Source organism: Hyaena hyaena, unplaced genomic scaffold, assembly GCF_003009895.1.
Source record: "Hyaena hyaena isolate Hyena2069 unplaced genomic scaffold, ASM300989v1 scaffold_79, whole genome shotgun sequence".
NCBI classification, from domain to species: Eukaryota; Metazoa; Chordata; class Mammalia; order Carnivora; family Hyaenidae; genus Hyaena; species Hyaena hyaena.
Window position 1 is genome coordinate 67,466 of NW_024080711.1, and position 22,747 is coordinate 90,212.

At 36.6% G+C, this 22,747-nt stretch overlaps 1 protein-coding gene and 1 pseudogene across 2 annotated transcripts in view; one reads left to right on the forward strand and one right to left on the reverse strand.

Annotated features, from left to right (window-relative positions):
- The window catches only part of RGS22 (regulator of G protein signaling 22), a 134,771-nt gene that overhangs the window by 51,932 nt on the left and 60,092 nt on the right, over nt 1–22,747 (reverse strand). For both annotated transcript variants that reach the window (XM_039233860.1, XM_039233859.1), the window contains 5 exons: nt 17,478–17,652; nt 15,491–15,624; nt 7,655–7,769; nt 5,659–5,781; nt 4,764–4,865 (listed from right to left, as the gene is read on the reverse strand). In XM_039233860.1, coding sequence (XP_039089791.1) covers nt 4,764–4,865; nt 5,659–5,781; nt 7,655–7,769; nt 15,491–15,624; nt 17,478–17,652 — 649 coding nt within the window. The remainder of the gene's footprint in view (nt 1–4,763; nt 4,866–5,658; nt 5,782–7,654; nt 7,770–15,490; nt 15,625–17,477; nt 17,653–22,747) is intronic.
- Nucleotides 7,886–8,334, forward strand: LOC120232881 (annotated as a pseudogene).

The window sequence follows — 22,747 nt, forward strand, 5'->3', positions numbered from 1 at the left end:
GTGGTAAACACACTGAAGTGAAATATAGAACACTGAAGTCCAAGAGATTATTTAAAATTAAATAATGAGAGAAAGCAAAGGAATAAGAGCAGACTACTCAATAATAGCAATAGAAACCATAAGACAGTAAAATAATACCTTCAAAGTGCTAAGAGAAAATTGTCAACCTAGAATTCTATATTCAGCTATATAATCAAATGAGAGAATTAAAATAGACATTTTCAAACAAACAAAAACTGATTTTACCACTAGTAAATCCTAATGAAAACCCTACTAAAAGATATTCTTCAGAAATGATGCAAAAAGCAATGGTAAGCATGAAATTTGTGTGTGAATAAATCTACACAAGCATCAATGGTATCAAAAACAAATGATGACGACTACTTGGTATGTATATAAGAAAAACTTCAATGCCATACAAAAATGATATGTAAAATGGGCAAGGTATGGTGGAATTAAAGTGTTTTAAGATCCGTAAACTGTTTGAAAGGATAAAGCAATGATTAACTGTAGACTTTGTTAATTTTGGTATAAATATTAAAACTGTAAGGGTGAAAACAGAAATAGAATTGTAACTTCTAAAGCAGTATAAGGAAACAAAATGTAAAACATTGTTACCATCCACATTTTATAGAACATGAAACAGAGGCTTCTTAAATTCACTGACTTGACTAAGTTTACACAGCTAAGAAATAGCATAATAATAACAGCATGTGATTTAAATTCATTCCTTTCATCTCCAAGTTCTGTGATTTTTTTTTCTTCTTTGTCATATACCCTCTGATCTGGTAATACATTAAAATAACAATGTGTTCTCCTGATGTTCTATTTGAAAAAGGCAAAAATTTCACACTGCTGCAAGAATATCTTTTTAAATAGCACTTTGTAGTAAAAGTAAGCAAATCCTCTAATTCTTCATTTACATTTCATTCTTACCTACCCTCTCCACTCATTAACTCCTACATTCTCCAAATAAGTTTTCTTCTGGGCTCTAATTTTTACCATTTTTTTTCTTTCTTCCTCTTTCCCACTTTTTTTATTTTTATTTTTATTTATTTATTTTTTTTACAAATAGTTTATTGTCAAATTAGTTTCCACATAACACCCAGTGCTCATCCCCACAAGTGCCCTCCTCCATGCCCATCTCTCCCTCCCTCCCACATCCATCCGTCCTCAGTTTTTGTCAGCATTCAAGAGTCTCTCATGGTTTGCCTCTCTCCCTCTCCCCCACCATTTCCGCCCTTCTTCTCCCCCTTGTTCCTCCGTCAAGTTCCTCCTAATCCTCCTATACGTGCAAACATATGATATTTGTCCTTCTCTGCCTGACTTATTTCGCTCAGCATAACACCCTCAAGGTCCATCCATGTTGCTACACATGGCCAGATTTCATTCTTTCTCATTGCCATGTAGTATTCCATCGTATAGATAAACCACATCTTCTGGATCCTTTCGTCCGTTGATGGACACTTAGGCTCTTTCCATGTTTTAGCTATTGTGGAGAGTGCTGCTATGAACATTGGGGTACATGTGCTCCTATGCCTCAGCATTTCTGTATCCCTTGCCTCTTTCCCACTTTTTAATTGTGTGTATGATTAATAAGAATAAATGGTGTATACATGTATGAACATGTATAATATTTATGATTATATTTGTTTACTAATTCCAAAAAATTCTCAATGTAGAAGCTATGGTGAGTGATAAATTCTAAATGCATAGTGTTTGTTGGGATGGAGTTTGTTTGAAAAATTTCTACAAAGGTGGAAAACATTACAAAAGACAGTGGTACCCAGATCTGGTTCATACTATTGTAGTGCTCTATCATCAAAGAAAGTATGTAGTATCAAAAAAGCAGCACGGTTATCTGTGGCAACAATCTGGGCTCCAAATCTTAGCAGTGATAAATGGTAGCCCAGCCAACTGTTGCTAGTGAAAGACTTTATCTCTGCACGATGGTAGTGCAGAGAGTTTTTTTCTTGCCAAAGCCATTTCAATTGGTTTCTAACTGCACTATTCTATCTTGAAGCCATGCAGTAAAATCTTCAGGATATGCCCAAGACTGTAGCTGAAACTCTTAGACCACAGTGACTCATGGCAAATCACTGTCGCCGATCCCCCATCTAGTTTGCCTATAGATACTTCCGCAGTATTTCATGAGGCAATAAACATCGAGGCATGTCATTTGCCCACTAGCATACAGAAAAGCATGCAAGTCCTTTGGAAGCAACTCTCCGTCTCCTACCATACATTTTGTCAGATGTATAAAAACAATAAAAATCAAGTTCATAGTGAGTTTAACACAATACCAGGTGATTACACTCTGCCATTGACATTATTGATCCAAATATCTGTATTGCAAATATACTCTTGAAGAAAGTCATACAGCATTTCTATTATAAAGAAATGAATAACATTTCACACTGTGAAAGAAATCGATAGGATTATGACATTAGAAGCAATTCTTACATCTGGAAGCACAGGAATCTTGGATAATTAAACCAATTTAGTCATTGCTCCATTAACTAAAAAATAAAGTAACCATAGATGTAAAAAAAAAAATTCACATGACTTGCTCCTTTGGTTTTCCCCTATTCACCTGAAAGTAACTTTCTCCATTGTTCCCCTCCCCCCACCTGCTGTGACTCCCCAAAAGATAACCAATGATAGGATAAGTGAATTCATGGTATTTATCTTTCTCTGTTATTTCACTTAACATAATACCCTCTGGGACTACATGAGGAATCTAAAAAACAAAACAAATGAACAAACAAAGAAAAAAAACCAGACAACTGATGGTTGCCAGAGGAGAGGCAAGTAGGCAGATGGATAAAATAGGTAAAGGAGATTAAGAAGTACAAACTTCCAGTTATAAAATAAGTCACAGAGATGAAAAGTAGAGCACAGGGAATACAGTCAATAATGTAATAATATTTGGTGACAGAAGCGACTTCACTTTCAAAGATGAGCACTGAGTAATGCACAGAAGTGTTGAATCGCTATGTTGTATATAACACTGTATGCTAATTATACTTCCATTTTTAAAAAAATTTAAAAAATTTTTAATGTTTATTTTTTTGAGAGACAGAGCATGAGTGGGGGAGGGGCAGAGAGAAAGGGAGACACAGAATCTGCAGCAGGCTCCAGGCTCAGAGCTGTCAGCACAGAGACCGACATGGTGCTTAAACCCACAAACTGTGAGATCATGACCAAGCCAAAGTCAGACACTTAACTAACTGAACCACCCAGCGCTTTAAAAAAATTTTTTTAAAGATAATCCAGAGGAAGATAAAAAGTTTATGGACCTTGATAACCTCAAAACAGAATAATCCACCTCAGAGTAATCAAAACTTGGCTGCATCCTATCTCACAATATGTCTATACCAGGTTGAATAATATCATTACTAAGAGTTAGTAAGTCTAACAAACTTAAAAATAATTTCTACTTTTACAAATGCAGGGAAATATGGTGATTACAACAACAACAACGAAAAACCCACTTGAACAAGCAGCTGAAGATTTTTGGAGGCGTAGGCTTTGCAGTAGTAAGAACATAACAAACAACAGATGGTACTCCACCAGAGAGAGCCAAGAGGTTAGGGGGAGGGAGGAGGGTAAGTGAAGATTCACAGGTAAAGGATTAACAAGCAGAAGAGCCCACTGTGTGGTTTCAAAAAATGGTACTGGCAAATTAGAGACACAATTTCATGATTGCACCGAGCCAGATCCAAGCCAGGTAGAAGCTGAAGCCCTCATTTGCATAGTAAAAACAGTGCAAAGCTCTGTCAGCTGATTTCCAAAGTGTAGGTATCATCGCCAGAGTGTGGGTGGTAGAAGCTAACAACAGACATCCAGCAGTAGTCCTCTTCACTATCCTGAATAAGGGTGTAAGGTAGTAAATAATATGACAAAACTAAACTCTGCATCATTCAGGGAGGGGTTCTCTGGGAGGGGACTATTCCGGCTTGTAAGAACCCCAATAAGTGGTCAACAGATACAGAAGTGAAATGCAGTTTTCTAGGCTTGAAGACTTCTCTCCATAAAAGATCATAAAATCCTAAGAATAAAAAACTGAAAAGATTAAGTCAGCTTGAGTCATAATTCTATTCTCTTTCCTTCTCCCCCCTCAAAAGAGGCCACTCTCTCTGTCTCCCTCTGCAGAGAATCCTCTGTTCTTCCTCCTCTATTTTTTTTTTCCTCCTCTGTTTTGCTTCAGGGTGGTCTTGAGATGTTCTCTTCTCTACCTCGCAGTGTTGGTGTCCCTGGTATGGAGCACACGCGTGCAGGCGATGACACGGAGTCTACACCACACACCGTCAGTCAACATCCTTTCCCCCCAGCCACATGGTCACCAGCCTGAGTCTGTACAACAGTTGATTTCTGCAGGAAGCTCAGCAAACATGTTGGTCAATGCCTCTGCTCCCCATCATTTCAATGATTCATGACAAGTCCTCTCTCTCAGGATTCTCTCTTAAATCACTCACAACCAAACCAAAAAGGCATAAATGAGAAAAAATATGGGACGTCGTTTTTTGGAACAACAAGAAATTGCTGGCAAAGAGAAAATAATGCAAACCCAATAAAACAGATAAAAACTAGAAACCCACAAATCAGATTATAGAACAATATTCTACTGACATTTAAATAAAGTAATCCCATGGCAGCAAGTGAACTGCTCCCAGATTTCTCTTGTTTGGGGCTGGACACAACTTCTTCATGTCTCTATGTACTCAGAGCTGCACATTGAACTGACATTATTCACTACTTACTTGGGCTTGTTTGCATATTTTAAAAGGGTGAACTGTTTCTTGGTAGAAGAGCTGATGATAAGCCTGTAGGTCAAACCAAAAGTACACACTGTTCTTCCACAACTGCAGATGGAAAAAATACATAAATCATTACCACCCAATTATTAAAGCTCTACAAAGCTCTGATTTCAAATATAAATAATTGTTTAGCTCGTTGGTGGTGCCATAAATCAGGTTCAAGTTAAGACGGTTTTATCTTCTGTTATAAATTGGCAACATACAAAATATTTATTGGTATTGCCACTAAAATATTATACTTTTGCATGTATGCCTCTCACATAATTGGCCATTAGAGTAGGAAGCATGCTAGTTAACAATTAAAGAGTAATCACATATTTCTGGCATTAAACCAAGTATTTATATATATATATATATGGGAAATGCATATCATATTAAAACCAACCACTATTTTAATAATTGAGCCACTGAGATACTTTCTATTGAGCAAAAAAAAAAGAAAAAAAAACAAACACCTGGCAACTCTTCCACTCTCCATTGCAATTTCTAATTGCTAGAGTTATTTTTAATAAACATTAAAGGATTGTTAGAAACCAACTCTGAATTTAATTTATATTACACTAAAGCAAAATTACATGAGAATAAATTATTGTTAATGATGCAAGTCAATCCATGTCTGTATTTTGTCTTTCTTTGCAATTTTAGTAAGATAGTTAACCAAGAAAATTATAATTGAGATGTTTACATTTTTACTAAGTATTTAGAATAAAATTTCTTACCAGAGGAAATGGAATTTTAACATCAAATGTAGTTATTTGAGTACTGAATTATTTCAACTTCTCTTATTTTAAACTAAGGCAAAAGCATAAAATTACATTTAAAATTTATTATTTTCTACCTTGTTTCTTGAGTGCTCACAGAATTTAGTAAAGAAGAATCCAGATCTATTTTCTACATACAAAGATTGCAACAAATTTTCCATGTCAAATCCTCCCAAGGCACCATCTGCCATGGTTTTAACCTAGATAACAAAACAGAAGTCCATGATCCACCCAGGAACATGGTAATTTTTATGACATTGTACAACAGGATTTCATAAATTCTTCCAGGCTGTCATTTTCCCGCTGACTTTTTATTTTATTTTTGTACCATATAAGTAATTAATGCAGTATGTTTGCCTCTGTCATTTAAGATTCATTTATTGAGCCAACCATAGCAGCCGACTTCATTCTATTATAAACCAATCTGATTTCAAACTTAATGTTAAAATGACTTCTCAACCTCAATTATTTTCATGTTTCAGGCACAGTGATACCATTTTAGGAGTCTTCCAAATCTCTGTTGGTGGCCTCTTTCCTACATATTTATTGTTATTTTAGCCTTGAGGTGATGCTATAATGGCTACAAGAGAGTTATAAAAAGAACCATCTTCAAGGCCTCTCAGTGCTGCTCATTAACTGTCCTCAGGGGGTCCCTCTTTGGACAGTCTCACCCATTACAGGTCATGGCCTTCAGAGGGTCAATGACAATATAAGTTCTCATAAAACTTTGTTATTTGGGGGCCTCTCTGCCAACAATGCTGGCAACCCTAATACCATTCTTGAAACACAGAAAGCTGGCTATTTCTCCAAGCACAGAGTGACTGCAGAAAACGAAAGAGCATCAACTGTTCATAGGAACTCTTTGGTATTTGCTGTGTGGAACTCAGACTTCTTTGTAATCTTGAGATAACTGTGGCATGAACAACTTAAGGTGTTGTTATAATGTCTTTTTGCCTCTATTTATCCCTCTACTAAACAAATTCCAAAGTTAGAATATAATGTTTTTATGATGTTTAACCACTGGCATTCCAAAAACATTAAAAAAAAAATCATTATTTCAGTGGGGAAAAAAATCCTAGGTGTAAGAAAAGGAGCACTGTTTGCTTAGAATAAAATAAAAAGATATACAAAATTGCATCTAAGTGTTCAGACTCTATTGGAACAACCAAGGTTTCTACCTAAAGTATAGTCCTCAGGAAATGTAAACTTATCATCTACAACTGGTATAGTAAATCCACATTACAAGGTAGCCACACAGTGGAAATAGAATTTTATAAAATGTCTAAGTTCCCAAAACAACATCAAATATTATTTTTTTATCAAATGTTAACCATTTAATAAAAACAACAGTCTTATTTTGTGTCTAAAGTGTTATGACAACAAACCAGAACACAGCTGTTTTTGAAAATAGTAACCAATGGAGTATACAGCAACATGGTACTACAAAAGGAAACACAGAGGAAATTTCTGTATAAAAATCCTTTTGAGGGGGGCTCAGTCAGTTGGGCATCCAACTTCGGCTCAGGTCATGATCTGACGACCTGTGGGTTTGAGCCTCACATTGGACTCTGTGTTGACAGCTTGGAGCCTAGAGCCTGTTTCAAATTCTGTGTCTCCGTCCCTCTCTGCCTCTCTCCCACTCATGCGGTTTCTCTCTCTCTCTTCCTCCCTTCTCTCTCTCTCTCTCTCTCTCTCAAAAATAAATTTAATAAACATTAAAAATTTTCTTTCAGAAGGAGAAAATAAAATGTGTTGTTTAGTAAAGAAAAAATACTATAGTAAATCAATAAAGATTCTCTAATGTGGGGCACCAGGGTGGCTCAGTCAGTTAAGCATCCCACTCTTGGTTCTGGCTCAGGTCATGATCTCACAGTTCATGAAATCAAGCCCTGCACTGGGTTCTGTGCTGACAGTGTGGAGCCTACTTGGGATTCTCTCTCCCTAGTCTCTCTTTCCCCTTCCTCACTTGCACACATGTGCATTCACTCTCTCAAACTAAATAAATAAACATTTAAAAGAATTCTCTAACGTCAGTTAAATGAAGAATCAAATTAGTCTTCTCAAAATACTTACCAAAGTTTCTTCTGTATAAGTATATCTTCTGTCCAGTTGGGGCTTCAGACATTCAGAAATATCAGTAAAAGATGTTAAGCGAATAACTCTGGTGCTTTCTGACCTGTGCCTCAACCTAAATTATAAGGATGAGAACTAATTGATTAACATATTTTGAGCTCCTTTGGCATACATGGCATCAATTCTTAGGAGTGAGGGAAACCCAGAAAGTGGTGGAGAAGAAGAGTCTTAGGCCCAATGGCAACTGTGGAAGCAAGTGGCAACAATGGGAAAAGGCAAGGGGTCAAGCCCTCCATCACCTGTATTATCGACTGGGGGAGACAGTGAAGTTCAACTCCATGAAGGAGATATGTCTGGTGGTCCGTGGGCAAGTCCACGATATCACCCATTTTCTGAATGAGCATCTTTCAGGAGAAGAGGTTCTACTAGAACAAACTGGTGCAGGTGCAAGTGAAAGCTTTGAAAATGTAGGCCACTCCTCTGAAGCCACAGAAATGCTCAAGTGGCACGATATTGGTGATGTGCATCCAAATGACCTTAAACCTGAAAGTAGTAGCAAGGAACCTTCGAAAGATACCATGTCCAAAAGTTGCTGGTCATATTGGATTTTGCCCATCATAGGCCCTATTGTCTTAGGTTTCCTGTATTGTTACTACACGTGGGAAGGGAAATCCTCCTGAGGAAACTGCCTGGAAGTCAGAAAGCATATCCATTGGGAGTGTGAGCTAGTGACTTGTTTGGAGGCCGAGCAATGCCCTCTTCTAGAAATCTGCTGGACATGTGCTTCCCCTTGGAGCCCAGATGGTTGGCCAAACATCCACCCTGGACCTGGGGCCAGTGTCCTTCAACTCCCCGGAGCCTTACTCCCAAAGCACTCACTCATTGTTCTGTGTCCCTGGCAGTGGCCCCTCTCTCTGCTGGCATCCACCAGCCCTGGTGCATTTCCAAACTTTGTTTTATAATTACAATCCATATGTCCTAGTGACATTGTCTTTTGGCAAAACTGCCTGCCTTCCAATACCTGGAATGCACATTAGACATTCTTAACAGGGCAACACACTCTGGTTTTGAAGCTTTTCTTTTTCCAATGAAGTGTACACATGCGAGCACACAAATATACACACACACATTTGAATATATATGTACATATATATCCGAATATATATTTGAATTTATTTATATGCATATATAAATCCTATGAGTGCATCTGGGCACTGTGAGAGAACAGGGGAAAAACAGTGCAAGCATCAGGTCCAGCCTTTAAGAGGTGGTTGAAAAAATGAAATCTAGTCCTATAGAAAGACAACTCTCAATAAGATACCTGCTGGTTGAATGAATTCAAGAATATATTATAGATGCCAAATGATGGGAATGGATAATAAATACCATGGAGTGTAAGAACGAGAAGTCCCTTTGAGCTATATTAGTAATAAAAGAAATGAGATTTTCCCTGAAAAAATGGGTAAGAAATGAATTCTGTGTGTGTGTGTGTGTGTGTGTGTGTTTAGAGAAGTTCTTTAGATGGAGAGAATAGTGAGCAAAAATGAAAGTTTAAAAGGCAACAGATAAAAAAATAAAATAAAATAAAGGCATGTTAACTAATTTGCTTAGGGTAAGGGGACACTAATTGTCAAGTGAACACTATATAACATACCAAACACTGTGCTAAATACAATTAACATTATCATATTTAATCCTCATAATAGGTGGGATTCATAAGGATTTATATATGGTAGTGTGGGGTGAGATAATGGAAGATTTTGGAGCTAGACTAATGACTTCAGACATTATACTGTTTTCCCTCTCCATACCTCACTGCAATTATTTGAAACCTTATTTTCCAGGTCCATAAAACATGCCCATTCCACCTCACCAATATATCTGCATTCCAATCCACCAGCAGATTGCTTTGCAGCTTCTTCTCAGACAAAATGTAGGTAAAATATGCTTGAGTTTCTCAGGCCAAAGGTAGGTACAGCATGCTTGTTTCCATTCCCCAATGTAGCAGACACTGTTTGACTGGCTAGCTAACTCAGCACCCATTCCCAGTGACATAGCTTTATAACCAGCACTACTGAGATACTGATAAAGCTAAATATTCACTTTCTAAGACCATCTTGCAGAGAGGGATTGTCATGTGATACACTTATGACTAGTGGAGATACAAAACAAAGTCTGCTGGGGAACTTCTAAGAAAGCTTGCTTTTCTAACCAAAGGGAAAGATTAATGAAAATCACCCTTCTTCCTTTATGATTGGAAAGCCTGATGTCAGAAGCTACAACACCAATGAATATGAAAGAATGGCTAAGAACATTACAAAAATTCAGGCCCTAATATTTCTGATCCGGGGACGCAATACTGCAGTTACCTACCCTCAGATTTCTTGTTCTGTCAGAAAAATAAGCCCAATTTGTCTAAGCCATTGTTAGTCAAGTTTCTGTAATTTGCAGCTGAAAACACTCTTAAATTGTTTATCAACAAATACATCCACCTATACCTAGTCTTATTTCCTTCCATCCTGTCTCAGGAAAAAGTGTCCTATATCCTCTCCAAGGTTAATCTCATGGCCTTTGTTCTTGAACCCTTCCTTCCATTCTCCTTTGAAAATACAGACCTTTGGGGTGCCTGGGTGGCTCAATCAGTTAAGTATCTGACTCTTGATCCAGCTAAAGTCACAATAATCACAATTTGTGAGATCGAGCTCCATGTTGGGCTCCATGCTGAAAGCACAGAGCCTGCTTGGGATTCTTGCTCTCTCCCTCTCTCTCTGCCCCTCTCCAGCTCATGCACACATGCGTGTACTCTCTCTCTTTCAAAATAAATAAACTTAAAAAAAGAAAATACAGACCTTCTTCTTTCTCATGGATCTTTAATTTCTTCCTTTTCACTAGATACTACTCTAAGCATATAAACAGGCTCAAGTCTCCACCACCTTAAAAATACCTTTTTCCTGTAAAGAAAATCATCAAATCACAAAAGAAGAGAGCAAGAAAAAAGGAACAAAGGAATTACAAAATAGCCAGGAAGCAATTAATAAAATGATAATGAGTCCATACTTACCAATAATCATTTTACATGTAAATGGACTAAACTCTCTAATTAAAAGGCACAGAGTAGTTTGGATGCTCTCATACATGCTGAAAGGCATATAAATTGTTATAACTCCTATGAAATTCAACTTGGTAGTGTCTAAAAATTTTTTTTTTTTTAATGTTTTATTTATTTCCAGGAGAGAGAGAGAGAGACAGCATGAGCAGGGGAGGGTCAGAGAGAGAGAGGGAGTCACAGACTGAAACAGGCTCCAGGCTCTGAGCTGGCAGTCAGCACAGAGCCCGACGCGGGGCTCGAACCCACGAACCGCGAGATCACGACCTAAGCGAAAGTCGGACGCTTAACCGACTAAGCCACCCAGGCGCCCCTCTAAAAAATTTTTTGAATCACATGAACTTTGATTTAAAAATTCTTTTTCTTTAGGAATTTAGCCTGCAGACATATGCATTAAAGTGAAATATAGCAAATATACAACATTGCTTTTAATAATGACAAATACTGGAAATAATGTCCATGAATAGAGTGAAAATATAATAATATTTGGCACAAAATGAAAGATAAACAGACATAAGGAGAGATAAGATTATAAGAATAAGAAAAAACAGATTATAGTATATCTATTATTGTAGTACATTTACTGTTATGAAACATGTTAGATAAACTCAGTAAAAACAAAGATACAGGAGGGGTGCCTGGGTAGCTCAGCTGGTTAAGTGTATGACTCTTGATTTCAGCTCAGGTCTCGATCCTATGATTCATGAGATCAAGCCCCATGATGAGTTCTGCACTTACAGTGTAAGATCTGTTTGGGATTCTCTCTCCCTTTCTCTCAAAACAAATAAATAAATATTTTTCAATATTAAAAAAAATAAAGGCATGCAACAAGTTTATAGCATGATACTATTTTTGAACCATGTGTATATTTCCAATTTTGAAGATAAAATAATTTTATTTTAATAAATGACACATACAAAAAACTCTCTAGATATTCTCCACTGCATGGGAAATAATCTCCAAATTGCCTAACGTAACACAGAAAAATGTCACTATCTGAACCTCCATTATTGTTTTAGCTTTTATCTTGCATTTTTACTGTAATACTCTGTATCTAACCACAACTTAAACTAAAAACCATATATAGTTCTCAAAATTCAACTTTTCTCTCAATTCATACCTATATGTCTTTTCACTTGTTTTATCACTTGAAAAATTAAGATGATGTTTTCTTCATGGGGATGCAGGCCATAGGAACTAATATAATGCAAGAAAAGTATCTACAACCAAAGCTTATTAACCGCTATTTTTGGAATTAGCATACAAGGTGATTTAGACCAACTCTCCTTTTGAAGACTAGATAAACTGAAAAAAATACAAAAATTAATTTGCTAGAAAAAATCTGAGTGCTAACAATGTAGTTAAGAATTTTGTGGCCAACAGAAATAAGCCCACAATTATATGGTCAATTAATATTCAACAAAAGAGGTAGAATATGCAATGGGAAAAAGACATTCTTTTCAACAAATTGTGCTGGGAAAACTGGACAGCTCCTTGCAAAGGAATGAAACTGGACTATAATTTTACACCATATACAAAGATAAACTCAAAATGGATTAAGGACGAACCTAAAACCATAAAACTTCTACAAGAGAACACCAGCAATAATTTCGTGGACATCAACCATAATCACATCTTTCTAGATACATCTCTTGAGTCAAGGGAAACAAAAAGCAAAAAGAAACTATTGGGACTGATTAAAATAAAAACCTTCACAGCAAAGGAAACAATCAGAAGAACTAAACGACAACCTATAGAATGAATGGGAGAAGATATTTACAAATGGCATATCCAATAAAGGGTTAGTAACAAAAATAAAGAATTTACACAAATCAACACCAAAGAACAAATAATCCAATTTAAAATTGGGCAGAAGAAATGAACAGACATTTCTCCAAAGAAAACATGCAGATGGCCAACAGACATCTAAACATCACTCATCATCAAAGAAATGCAAATCTAAACTACAATGAGAAATCACTTCACACCTGTCAGAATGGCTAAAATCAAAACCATAAGAAACAACAAGTGTTGGTTAGGATGTGGAGAAAAAGGAACTCTCTTGCACTGTTGGTGGCAATGCAAACTGGTATAGCCACTCTGGAAAAAAGTATGGACATTCTTCAAAAAGTTAAAAATATAACTACTCGACAATCTAGTACTTGCACTATTTGGTATCTACCCAAAAATACAAAAACACTAATTTATGTATGTATATTGTACAGTAGCCAAATTATGGAGGCAGCCCAAATATCCATCAATAGATGAATGGATAAAGAAGATGTGGTATGATTTTATATATGTGTACACACACACACACACACACACACACACACACAGAGGAATATTATTCAGCCATAAAAAAAGAAATCTTGCCATTTGTAACAACATGGAAAGAGCTAGAGAATATAATGATAAGCGAAATAAGCCAGTCAGAGAAAGAGAAATACCATTTGATTTCACTCATATGTGGAATTTAGGAAATTTTTAAAAATGAGCAAAGGAAAAAAGAGAAAGGCAGGCAGACCAAGACAATGATTCTTAATTATTGAGAACAAACTGCTGGTTACCAGAGGGGAGGTTGGTGAGAAGATGGGCGAAATAGGTGATGGGGATTAAGAAGTCATTTGTGATGAGCACAGGGTGTTGTATGGAAATGTTGAATCACTATATTATACATCTGAAACTAATATTACACTGTGTTATGTACACTGGAATTAAAATTAAAAGCTTTTAAAAAGGTAACATAATGGAGGGGCGCCTGGGTGGCTTAGTCGGTTAAGCGTCCGACTTTCGCTTAGTTCATGATCTCGCGGTTCATGGGTTCGAGCCCCGCGTCGGGCTCTGTGCTGACTGCCAGCTCGGAGCCTGGAGCCTGTTTCAGTCTGTGACTCCCTCTCTTTCTGACCCTCCCCTGCTCACGCTCTCTCTCTCTCTCTCTCCTAGAAATTAAAAAATAAATAAATAAATAAATAAAATAAAAAAAAGGTAACATAATGGAAAGCATTAAAAAAAAAAGTGGTATATGTACAATGGAATATCTTGCCATTTGCAACAACATGGATGGATCTAGGGAGTAGAAGGCTAAGCAAATAAGCCAGTCAGAGAAAGACAAATGCCATGATTTCCCTCATGTGTGGAATTTAAGACACAAAACAAATGAACAAAGGGAGGGGAAAAAAACAGAGAGACAAACTAAAAAAAAACAGACCCTTAACTGTAGAGAACAAACAGATGATTGCGAAAGTGGGTGAGGGGGATAAGTGAAATAGGTGAAGGGGATTAAGAAGACACTGATCTTGATGAGCACTGAGTAATATATGGAACTACTGAATCAACTATAAACTTTATAATTTAATCAACTATAAGCTAATTTAGCGTTGAAACTAATACAACACTATATATTAACTATGCTAGAATTAAAATCAACAACAATAATAATAAATTTTTAAAAAGAATTTTGGGGCCGAAACTCACTGAAGAGGAAAATTCCCAGAGGTAAGGATTCTAGGAAGATGTCAGAGTAGAAAGCACCAGAAACCTGCCTCCCCACCTAGACAACTGAACTGGCAGAATCTATTGTAACCATTTTGGAGCTTTGGAGTCTACTTAAGGCTTTCAACTTCCAGGGAAAGGCTTAGACAGTAAATCATGGTTAATTTTGGTCAGTTAGAGCCCCTTTGCACAGTCGTAGCTACCCTTCCCCCCCGCCCTGTGGCAGACAGTTGAGCACATCTTCCTGGAGCATTCTACACACAGCTGCAAGAGCCAAGGTGAGCAGAAAGGACGGTGTCTGCCAAATATCAGGGACCTGTGCTCTGATCTCTGATTGCTGTTGCAGATCACAGAGATGCAGACAGAGGCAGTTGGCCATTCTTGTGGTACCCAGTCCCCCTCAGGTTGAAGTGATTTCCAGGGAATTTAAAGAGACACTATCCTTCCCCCCAACCCCACTCCTACCCAACCTTCAGTTTTCTCTTTTTTTCCTTTTAGAAGTCAGACATTAAAGATTAGGATTCTCAAATGCAACTGCATATGCAGGGAAAAGTTAGAAAGTAACCACACATGTCCTGGAAAAAGCACATACTAGAAAATACCCTAAGTTTTACTGCAGGCTGATCATTGGCACAGTCTACAATAATAAAAACATTAAAAATAAATTTAAAATGGTAGATTTTATGTTATGTGAATTTTATCTCAAAGGGAAAGAAAAAAGTGGAAGTGAAATAATAAATTAGTAAACAGAAAATTATTCCCCAGCAGATCCCACACCAAAGTTAACATCAAAGGGTATTTATTTAGGTTGAAGGAAAATAATCCAACTCAAAATAAAGAATAACGAAAAGAGTAAATATGCGGGCAAAGCTAAGTGAATAAATATACTGTGTTAAATAATGACAATATTTTTGAGAGTCTTATGACTTCTCAAGTTTGAGAAATACCAAACTATTGAATAGGACCAAATGAGAGCTGGAGGGCAAACTTCTCAGAAGTCTTTGGGCCGTACAGCTCATGGGAGGCTGGAGATGAGAGGCACCAACCATTTCAAATTACTCATCTCAGGAGTTCTGCTCCTAATTTAGACTATGCCTGACTCTAATACCTATCACCAAAATATAAGGAACTCAAACAATCTATATATTCAGTTTTCTATTTCAATTTAGTTTTTCAGTTCTTTCAAAGTCTTATCATTGTAGAATAACACTTGGCATGTCAAAAGCCACACCTACCCTTTCTCAATCGCATCATCCTTCGAAGAAATTAGATACAAAGACTTGCTCTTCCAAGGTTTCTGAACTGCTGTTTTTACTCTAGGTGGTTTCTTAGGAGATTTAGGACGTTGTAATAAATTGGATTCTTCTTTCTAACAAGTGGTAAAATAATAAACCAAGTGAAAAATGAGCAATATGAAGGGGGAAAAAAGGCCAGAGAATAAAGCATAGCTCTGCACATATACCTTAAGCTTTGATCCCTAGAGGATCTCCTCTCTCGTCCTACTGCCTACCATGTTCCCACTAGATTAAAAACGTACACCTTCCCAAACTCCCACTTTTCTACACCCAGCATGCTGAAACCCCTACAACTCTTTACAGTATAAGAAAGGCCAAAGGTTTGTATATCCCTACTCACATCATTGTGAAAGAAGACTCTTTCCTAGAGGGAGAACTTCATAAAACCTTTTCTTTATTCTATAATCGAATAGGTTTTAGTCCATCTGGGGGGTAGAGATGGGAGGATGATGAATGGACATAGGGAAAGGAAGCAAGGATATCACTGGTCCATACTAAAGACCTCTATCTTAAGAAAAATATTTCCTTCCATTTTTGGACATTTTATTTTTGTTCCCATTCTTAAATGTTATTTATGGTAAAAGTTAACTATTTGGTAAAAGCTACATGTATGAATCAAAAAAGTATAAACACATAAAAGTCCAACTCGAGGAGAAAGACACAATGATCTGAGTGTGGGAGACATATATAAATGTAACATTATATAAAACTTTAAGAGTAAGGATTATGAAATTATGACACACATGGAAAATGTGATGAAGATGTTTGAAGAAATCTTCAGAATACAGAGGTATAAGCACATTAAAATTAAAGATTCACAACAAGACCAAGAGAAAATAAGTAACAGTTGCCTAGAAGTAGGTGAGACCAGAAGTGATTTGTCTCTTCAGTTTCCAAATTCCCAGTAGTTTTGTTATTTTTGTGATTTGAAAAACAAACACCAAGTTTTCTTATATGTCAACTTCTATTAGAATATGATATATGTTGCTGGAGAGCAAGGAATATATTTGTGATGTTTTATTATCGAGAACAAACAATAAAATCTTATATACACTCTAGGTCTCTAATAACTACTAATATTTCTTAACAATTCCATAAACAAAACTAATTGCTTAAGAATGTTTTACACATAACTTCCTAGGTATCAAGGTCCACATCTGTTTCAGTAATTCAGAACACAGCATGACATTAAGCAACACTCAATAAATGAGTGGTACCATAGGGGGCTAAGCTTATTAAAAGTATCATACAAAGTGGTCAAATTCATAAAAACAGAATGTAGAATGGTGGTTTCCAGAGGCTGCAGGAGGAGGAGAAGGGGAGTTGTTTTAATGGGTATGTAGCTTCAAATCTGCAGGATAAAAAAGTTCTGGAGATCTGTTTCACAAGAATGCAAATATACTTACCAGTGAAGTAGATACTTGAAAATGGTTAAGATGATAAATTTTATGTTATGTGTTTTTCACCACAATGAAACAAGCTTTCTTTAAAAAAAAAAATTAAGCGTATTATATAGAGAACTTCCAGATTTTTGCTTGGTATGGTCAAAGAATAGCAGACAGGCCAGTGTGGTTGGAATGGACTGTTAGAGAAGAGGGGGAGGAGACGAGGTCAGGAAATTAGCAGGGGTATGTATAACTATGTAAAGAGTTACATAGTTGCCTGGATTTTGTTCTGAATGAGAGAGGAAGCCACTAGAAAATTTGGAACAGGTGAGTGACCATATCCTTATTTTTAAAGGATCACTCTGGCTGATTGCTGGAGAACAGACCATAGGTTTTCTTAATTCATAATTGTCCAGCATGTACATTAACAACAAGCCCCCAAAAAGCTTACGATGAAACTTAAGTATTAGTGTACAAAACACAAGCATGGATATTTTTCTACACACATGATAAGGGGATCAAAGTAACAATGTCCACCCTACCTGCATATCAGATATCTGTGGGATGCACGATTTAGGTCTTAATGGCAAGAGCGTTGCCATTTGTGGAAAAGGGTCAACATCCTTCCTTGGCTTCTCTTGACGGAGGTGCCAGAATTTCAGTTCAGCAGTAGCATGTTTTGCTGAGGATGAATGATGAACACAGAATCTTGGCGCCCTAGTCAAAGGAAAAACAAATTTAAGATTAAGCTAGACAATAAGCCTCAAAAAATGGAAAGCCTACAAAATGTATACTGCCAGTGCTCACAATTATCAGTCTTACCAAACTCCTTTTCTAAAAATGTCCACTTCTGTTTCTGATGCCTGACTTAAAAATCTATTTCTCTATGATCTATCAACTGCCTGAAATCACACTCACTCATATAAAGAGGCAATATACATTAGGAAAAAATAATAAAATTACATTCAATTTACTATCTGCTTGATTTGAAAAGAAGTCTATATAACTATTTAACGAAGGAATTTTAAAAAAATAACTAGAAACGGGCACCCTCCTACACTGTTGGTGGGAATGTAAACTGGTGCATCCCCTCTAGAAAACAGTGTGGAGATTTCTCAAAAAATTAACAATAGAATTCCCCTATGACCCAGCAATGGCACTGCTAGGAATTTACCCAAGGGATACAGGAGTGCTGATGCATAGGGACACTGTACCCCAATGTTCATAGCAGCATTCTCAACAATAGCCAAAACATGGAAAGAGCCTAAGTGTCCATCAACAGACGAATGGATCAAGAAGATGTGGTTTATCTATACAATGGAATACTACAGGACAATGAGAAAGAATAAAATCTGGCCATGTGTAGCAACATGGATGGACCTTGAGGGTGTTATGCTGAGCGAAATAAGTCAGACAGAGAAGGACAGATACCATATGTTTGCACATATAAGAGGATTAGGAGGAAGTTAACCAAGGACCATGGGGGAGAAGGGGAAAAATAGTGGGAGAGAGGACGAGAGGCAAACCATGAGAGAGACTCTTGAATGCTGAGAAAAAACTGAGGGCTGACGGGGGCAGGGGGGAGGGGAAGGGGAGTGACAGACATGGAGGAGGGTACTTGTGGGGATGAGCACTGGGTGTTATATGGAAACCAACTTGACAATAAACTATTTAAAAGATAAATAAATAAAATAAATAAATAAATTTAAAAATTAAAAAGAATTTAAAAAATAAAATGGTAAAAATAAATAAGTAAAATTTAAAAGTTAGTTTCCAGTAAAATGAACATGAAATGCACCTGTGATCATTTTAAGGCAGTTTAGTATTTATCTACACCAAATAAAAACTAGCAGATGAAATTCACATTTTAAAATCTATAAACATTTTTAAATGTTTACCTATACTACTAAAGTGAATTGTGATTCATATGATCTATTTTCAAGCTTTAAATCTGAAGGTAGGAATTAGTTTTACAACAATTTATATAAATGACAGACTAACGCTACTTCCTGAAATCTAGGAAAAAGAATGTTTGGCACAGTGTCAAGGCCATACTTAATTGGATGGATATCCTGGTATTTAGTCTGTGGGCTCTTTATTGGCTAGAGGCCTAACTCCAGCTGTCAGGCCTGATGCTAATTGCTGCTTGGAGCAAGTTTTCCCCCTGATGCCACAGCCCAAAGACCAATTCCCACTCCATATTTCAGGTCTTTGTATAAAATTGCTTCCCTTTAAAATAGAAAGAAAGTAGATATTCCCCTGATGTGAACACAGGTTGGGAATGGAAAAGAATCCAAAGTTCACAATTAGTTTAGATTCAGAAAGCATACTGTATAAATCTGGGTGGGCATTATTTTAGAACCTTTACTTGCAGACTTGGAAATATCCAAAATCACCTCTTGTCCTCATGTTAACCAGCAAGTGGAAATATCTACAAGATCCTTATCCAATAAAGCACCCATGTACTAACCAGGAAATCTAGGTGTCTCAATTTTCTGATTTCCATCATTATATTATATTCATATGGTCCTGTAAGTCTCTGCTGACCCTACCACTTTAATATTCCATTCTTATTCCATTCATAACATTAATTTTTATTAGCCACTATGTAAATTCACCAAATATTGTGGAATAAGCTTCACGGTCAAATCTAAACTGGTCTTGTATTATTTTTCATGCTTCCATCATATGAGTTCTCATTTACACTGACTACACACATCTTTATTCTCAAGCTCTAGAGGGTGGGAGAAGGCATCTGTGACATAATATTATCAAATATCAAAGGAGCTGTATTCAATATGATGTGTATGTATGTATGTATACATGTTTATGTGGGTGTGTGTATACACACATAAGTGTGTGTATCTCTCTCAATAGAAAAATGGGCAAATGAGATAAACAAGCAACTCATGAAAATTGAAATCAAAATAACTAACAAGCATTGAAAAGGTTATCAGGCTCACTAGTACTCAAGGAAATGATAGTTACAACCACAGGACACCAATGATACACCAAACACATGGGCAAAAATTAAAGTCTGACAATACTAAATGCTACCATGGATTTATAGCAATGGGTACTTTCATATCCTGTCCGTGAGAGAATAAATGGGCACAGCTGCTGTAGAAAAATGGCTATGCATACAAGAATACGCACTGCAGCATTGCTTTTGTGAAAAGTAGGAAACAAACCCAAATGTTTTAAAATGATAGCAATTATGGTATATTCATGCAGTGGAATACCAATATACAACGTAATGAAAATTATTAAAATCCTTAAACACAATTACAGACAAATCTCCCATCTAATGTTGATAGAAGACACACAAGAATGTATACAACATGTTCCCATTTATGTAAAGTTGTAGAACAGGCAAAAAAAAAAAGTATATGTTTAGGTGTTTATTTGCATACATGGTTGGTAAACTATAAAGAAAAGAAAGAGGGTGACAATCACAAAAGTCAAGATAGTGGTTGCCTTCGAGGAGGAGTGAGGATGTTGTAATCAATAAGGGATATTCAGTGATTTTGGCACATAGTGGTTACAGCCCACGTAGTGGTTACCTAAGCAAGCATTTGCTCCATAAAATTCATTAAATGCTTTATTTTTAAGTTTGAAATTTAAAGAATACACATGATTTAGCTAGGTCAAGAAAAGGATAAGAGGATTCTGGGAAAATGGCAATGTGGCCCAATTTGTTTTTCTACCGCTCAGAATCCCTCCATACAAACAGGACAACTAGAGAGCAAAACTGAAAACTCATGGACAACATTTATAACAGAATGTTAATGTGACAAGGCATTCCCACAAACACCAAGATATAAGTAGGTGGGACAGACTACTGTCAGCCACAAGACCTGCATGGTGTTGGCACTTAGGTAGAAGGAAGTGTCTGACAGACCTGAGAATGGAAGAGCACCAAGACAGCTGGAAAAGCAGAGCAGGTCCATTTGAGGACTTTTGCCCTCTCCAATACTGACTGAGTACACACAATATTCAATCACATTTCTATTTACCAATAATGAACTGGGAAGCTATATTTAAAAAATATAAACTATGATACATGCAACAATTTGGATTCATTATGCTTTGATGGCATTTTGCTGACAACAGAGGTCTCAAAAGGTTACAGATTGTATAATTTCATTTATGTGACATTCTCAAAATGACAAAAGTAGTGACAAGGAACAAAGCAGTGGTTGCCAGGGACTAGGAGTGGAGAAACAGTGTAACAAGGTTAGTGTGAGAGTTTGGGGGGGGGGGGGGGTGACAGAAGTGTTAGCATTTTGATTGTCAGAGTGGTTACATGAAGCTATACAACTTGATTTTCCTGTATGTTAATGTAGAACATAGAAAAGAAGGAAAGAGGAAGGATAGCCTTTTGAGTAAGTTAAGATGCACAACTGGATATCCATCAGTAAAAACTAAAATCTCTCAAAGAACAAAAAACAAAGCAACTAAACCTTGACCTTAATCTAACACCTTATCCAAAAATTAACTCTAAATGGGCCACACACTTTAATGTAAAACATAAAATTATAAAGGTTTTAGAAAAAAAATAAAAGAATACCTTTAGGATCTATAAGTAGGCGAAGAATTCTTCAGTTTGAAACCAAAGTATAATCCATAAAAGGAAGAATTGAAAAATTGGACCTGATCAAAATTCAAAAACTTTGCTCTGTGAAAGACGCCCCTCTCTTTTTTTCCTTTCAGATAGTTATATTTATTCTGAATAGTAGGTGCAGGCAGCAACATTTTACGTAGGAACATTTGTGTTAGTTGAATAAACATTGTCCAAGACTTCTTTGCCTCTACTCTGATGAAATGTTTGGAGCGAAACATACCTGAAGCCCTTGATACAGGCTATCCCCCAATATGTCACCCTCCCACGGACAATCCATATGTGATGAACTTCAGAATTTCTCTTGCAAGTTCTTTTATTTCTTCTTGATTATCTGTTTTTTTTTTCCTTCAGTTAATTATGGTCTTCGTAACTGAGTATGGTAACTTGAGTTGTGGATTTACAAATTTTCCATTTGTACCTCCAATTCCACTCCATCACTACAGGGTTCTCTCTGTTCTCTTCTGTTTGTAACTCTCTTCCACATTGATAAGAATTCTGGTTCTCATTATCTGTATTATTTTTACTTTTTTGCTTAATTTAGATTTTTTTTAAATAAAAGGATATAACCCAAGAATAGTCAGATGGAAAAGATGCACACAATAAGGTATGTGGTAAGGAGTATAGAGCTTCCATGCCTTTTAAGCACACCACTCTCCCCAAATCTCCATGTGTTCACCAATCAGGAAGCTCTCAAAGACCCTTTTAAGAAGTCTTTGGAAAGCTTGTCTTTGAAAAGGCAAGCTAAAGGCTGGGAGAAAATATTTGCAAACTACATGTCTGACTAATGACTAATATCTACAATATAAAAATAACTTTAAAACTCAACAATAACAATTCAATTAGCAAATAGACAAAAGACATGAACAGACATTTCACTGAAGAGGATATGTAAATAACAAGCACTTGAAAAGATGTTCAGTTGCTAGGAATTTACCCAAGGGATACAGAAATGCTGAGGCATAGGAGCACATATACCCCAATGTTCATAGCAGCACTCTCCACAATAGCTAAAACATGGAAGGAGCCTAAGTGTCCATCAACAGATGAATGGATCAAGAAGATGTGGTTTATCTATACCATGGAATACTACATGGCAATGAGAAACAATGAAATCTGGCCATGTGTAGCAACATGGATGGACCTTGAGGGTGTTATGCTGAGCGAAATAAGTCAGGCAGAGAAGGACAA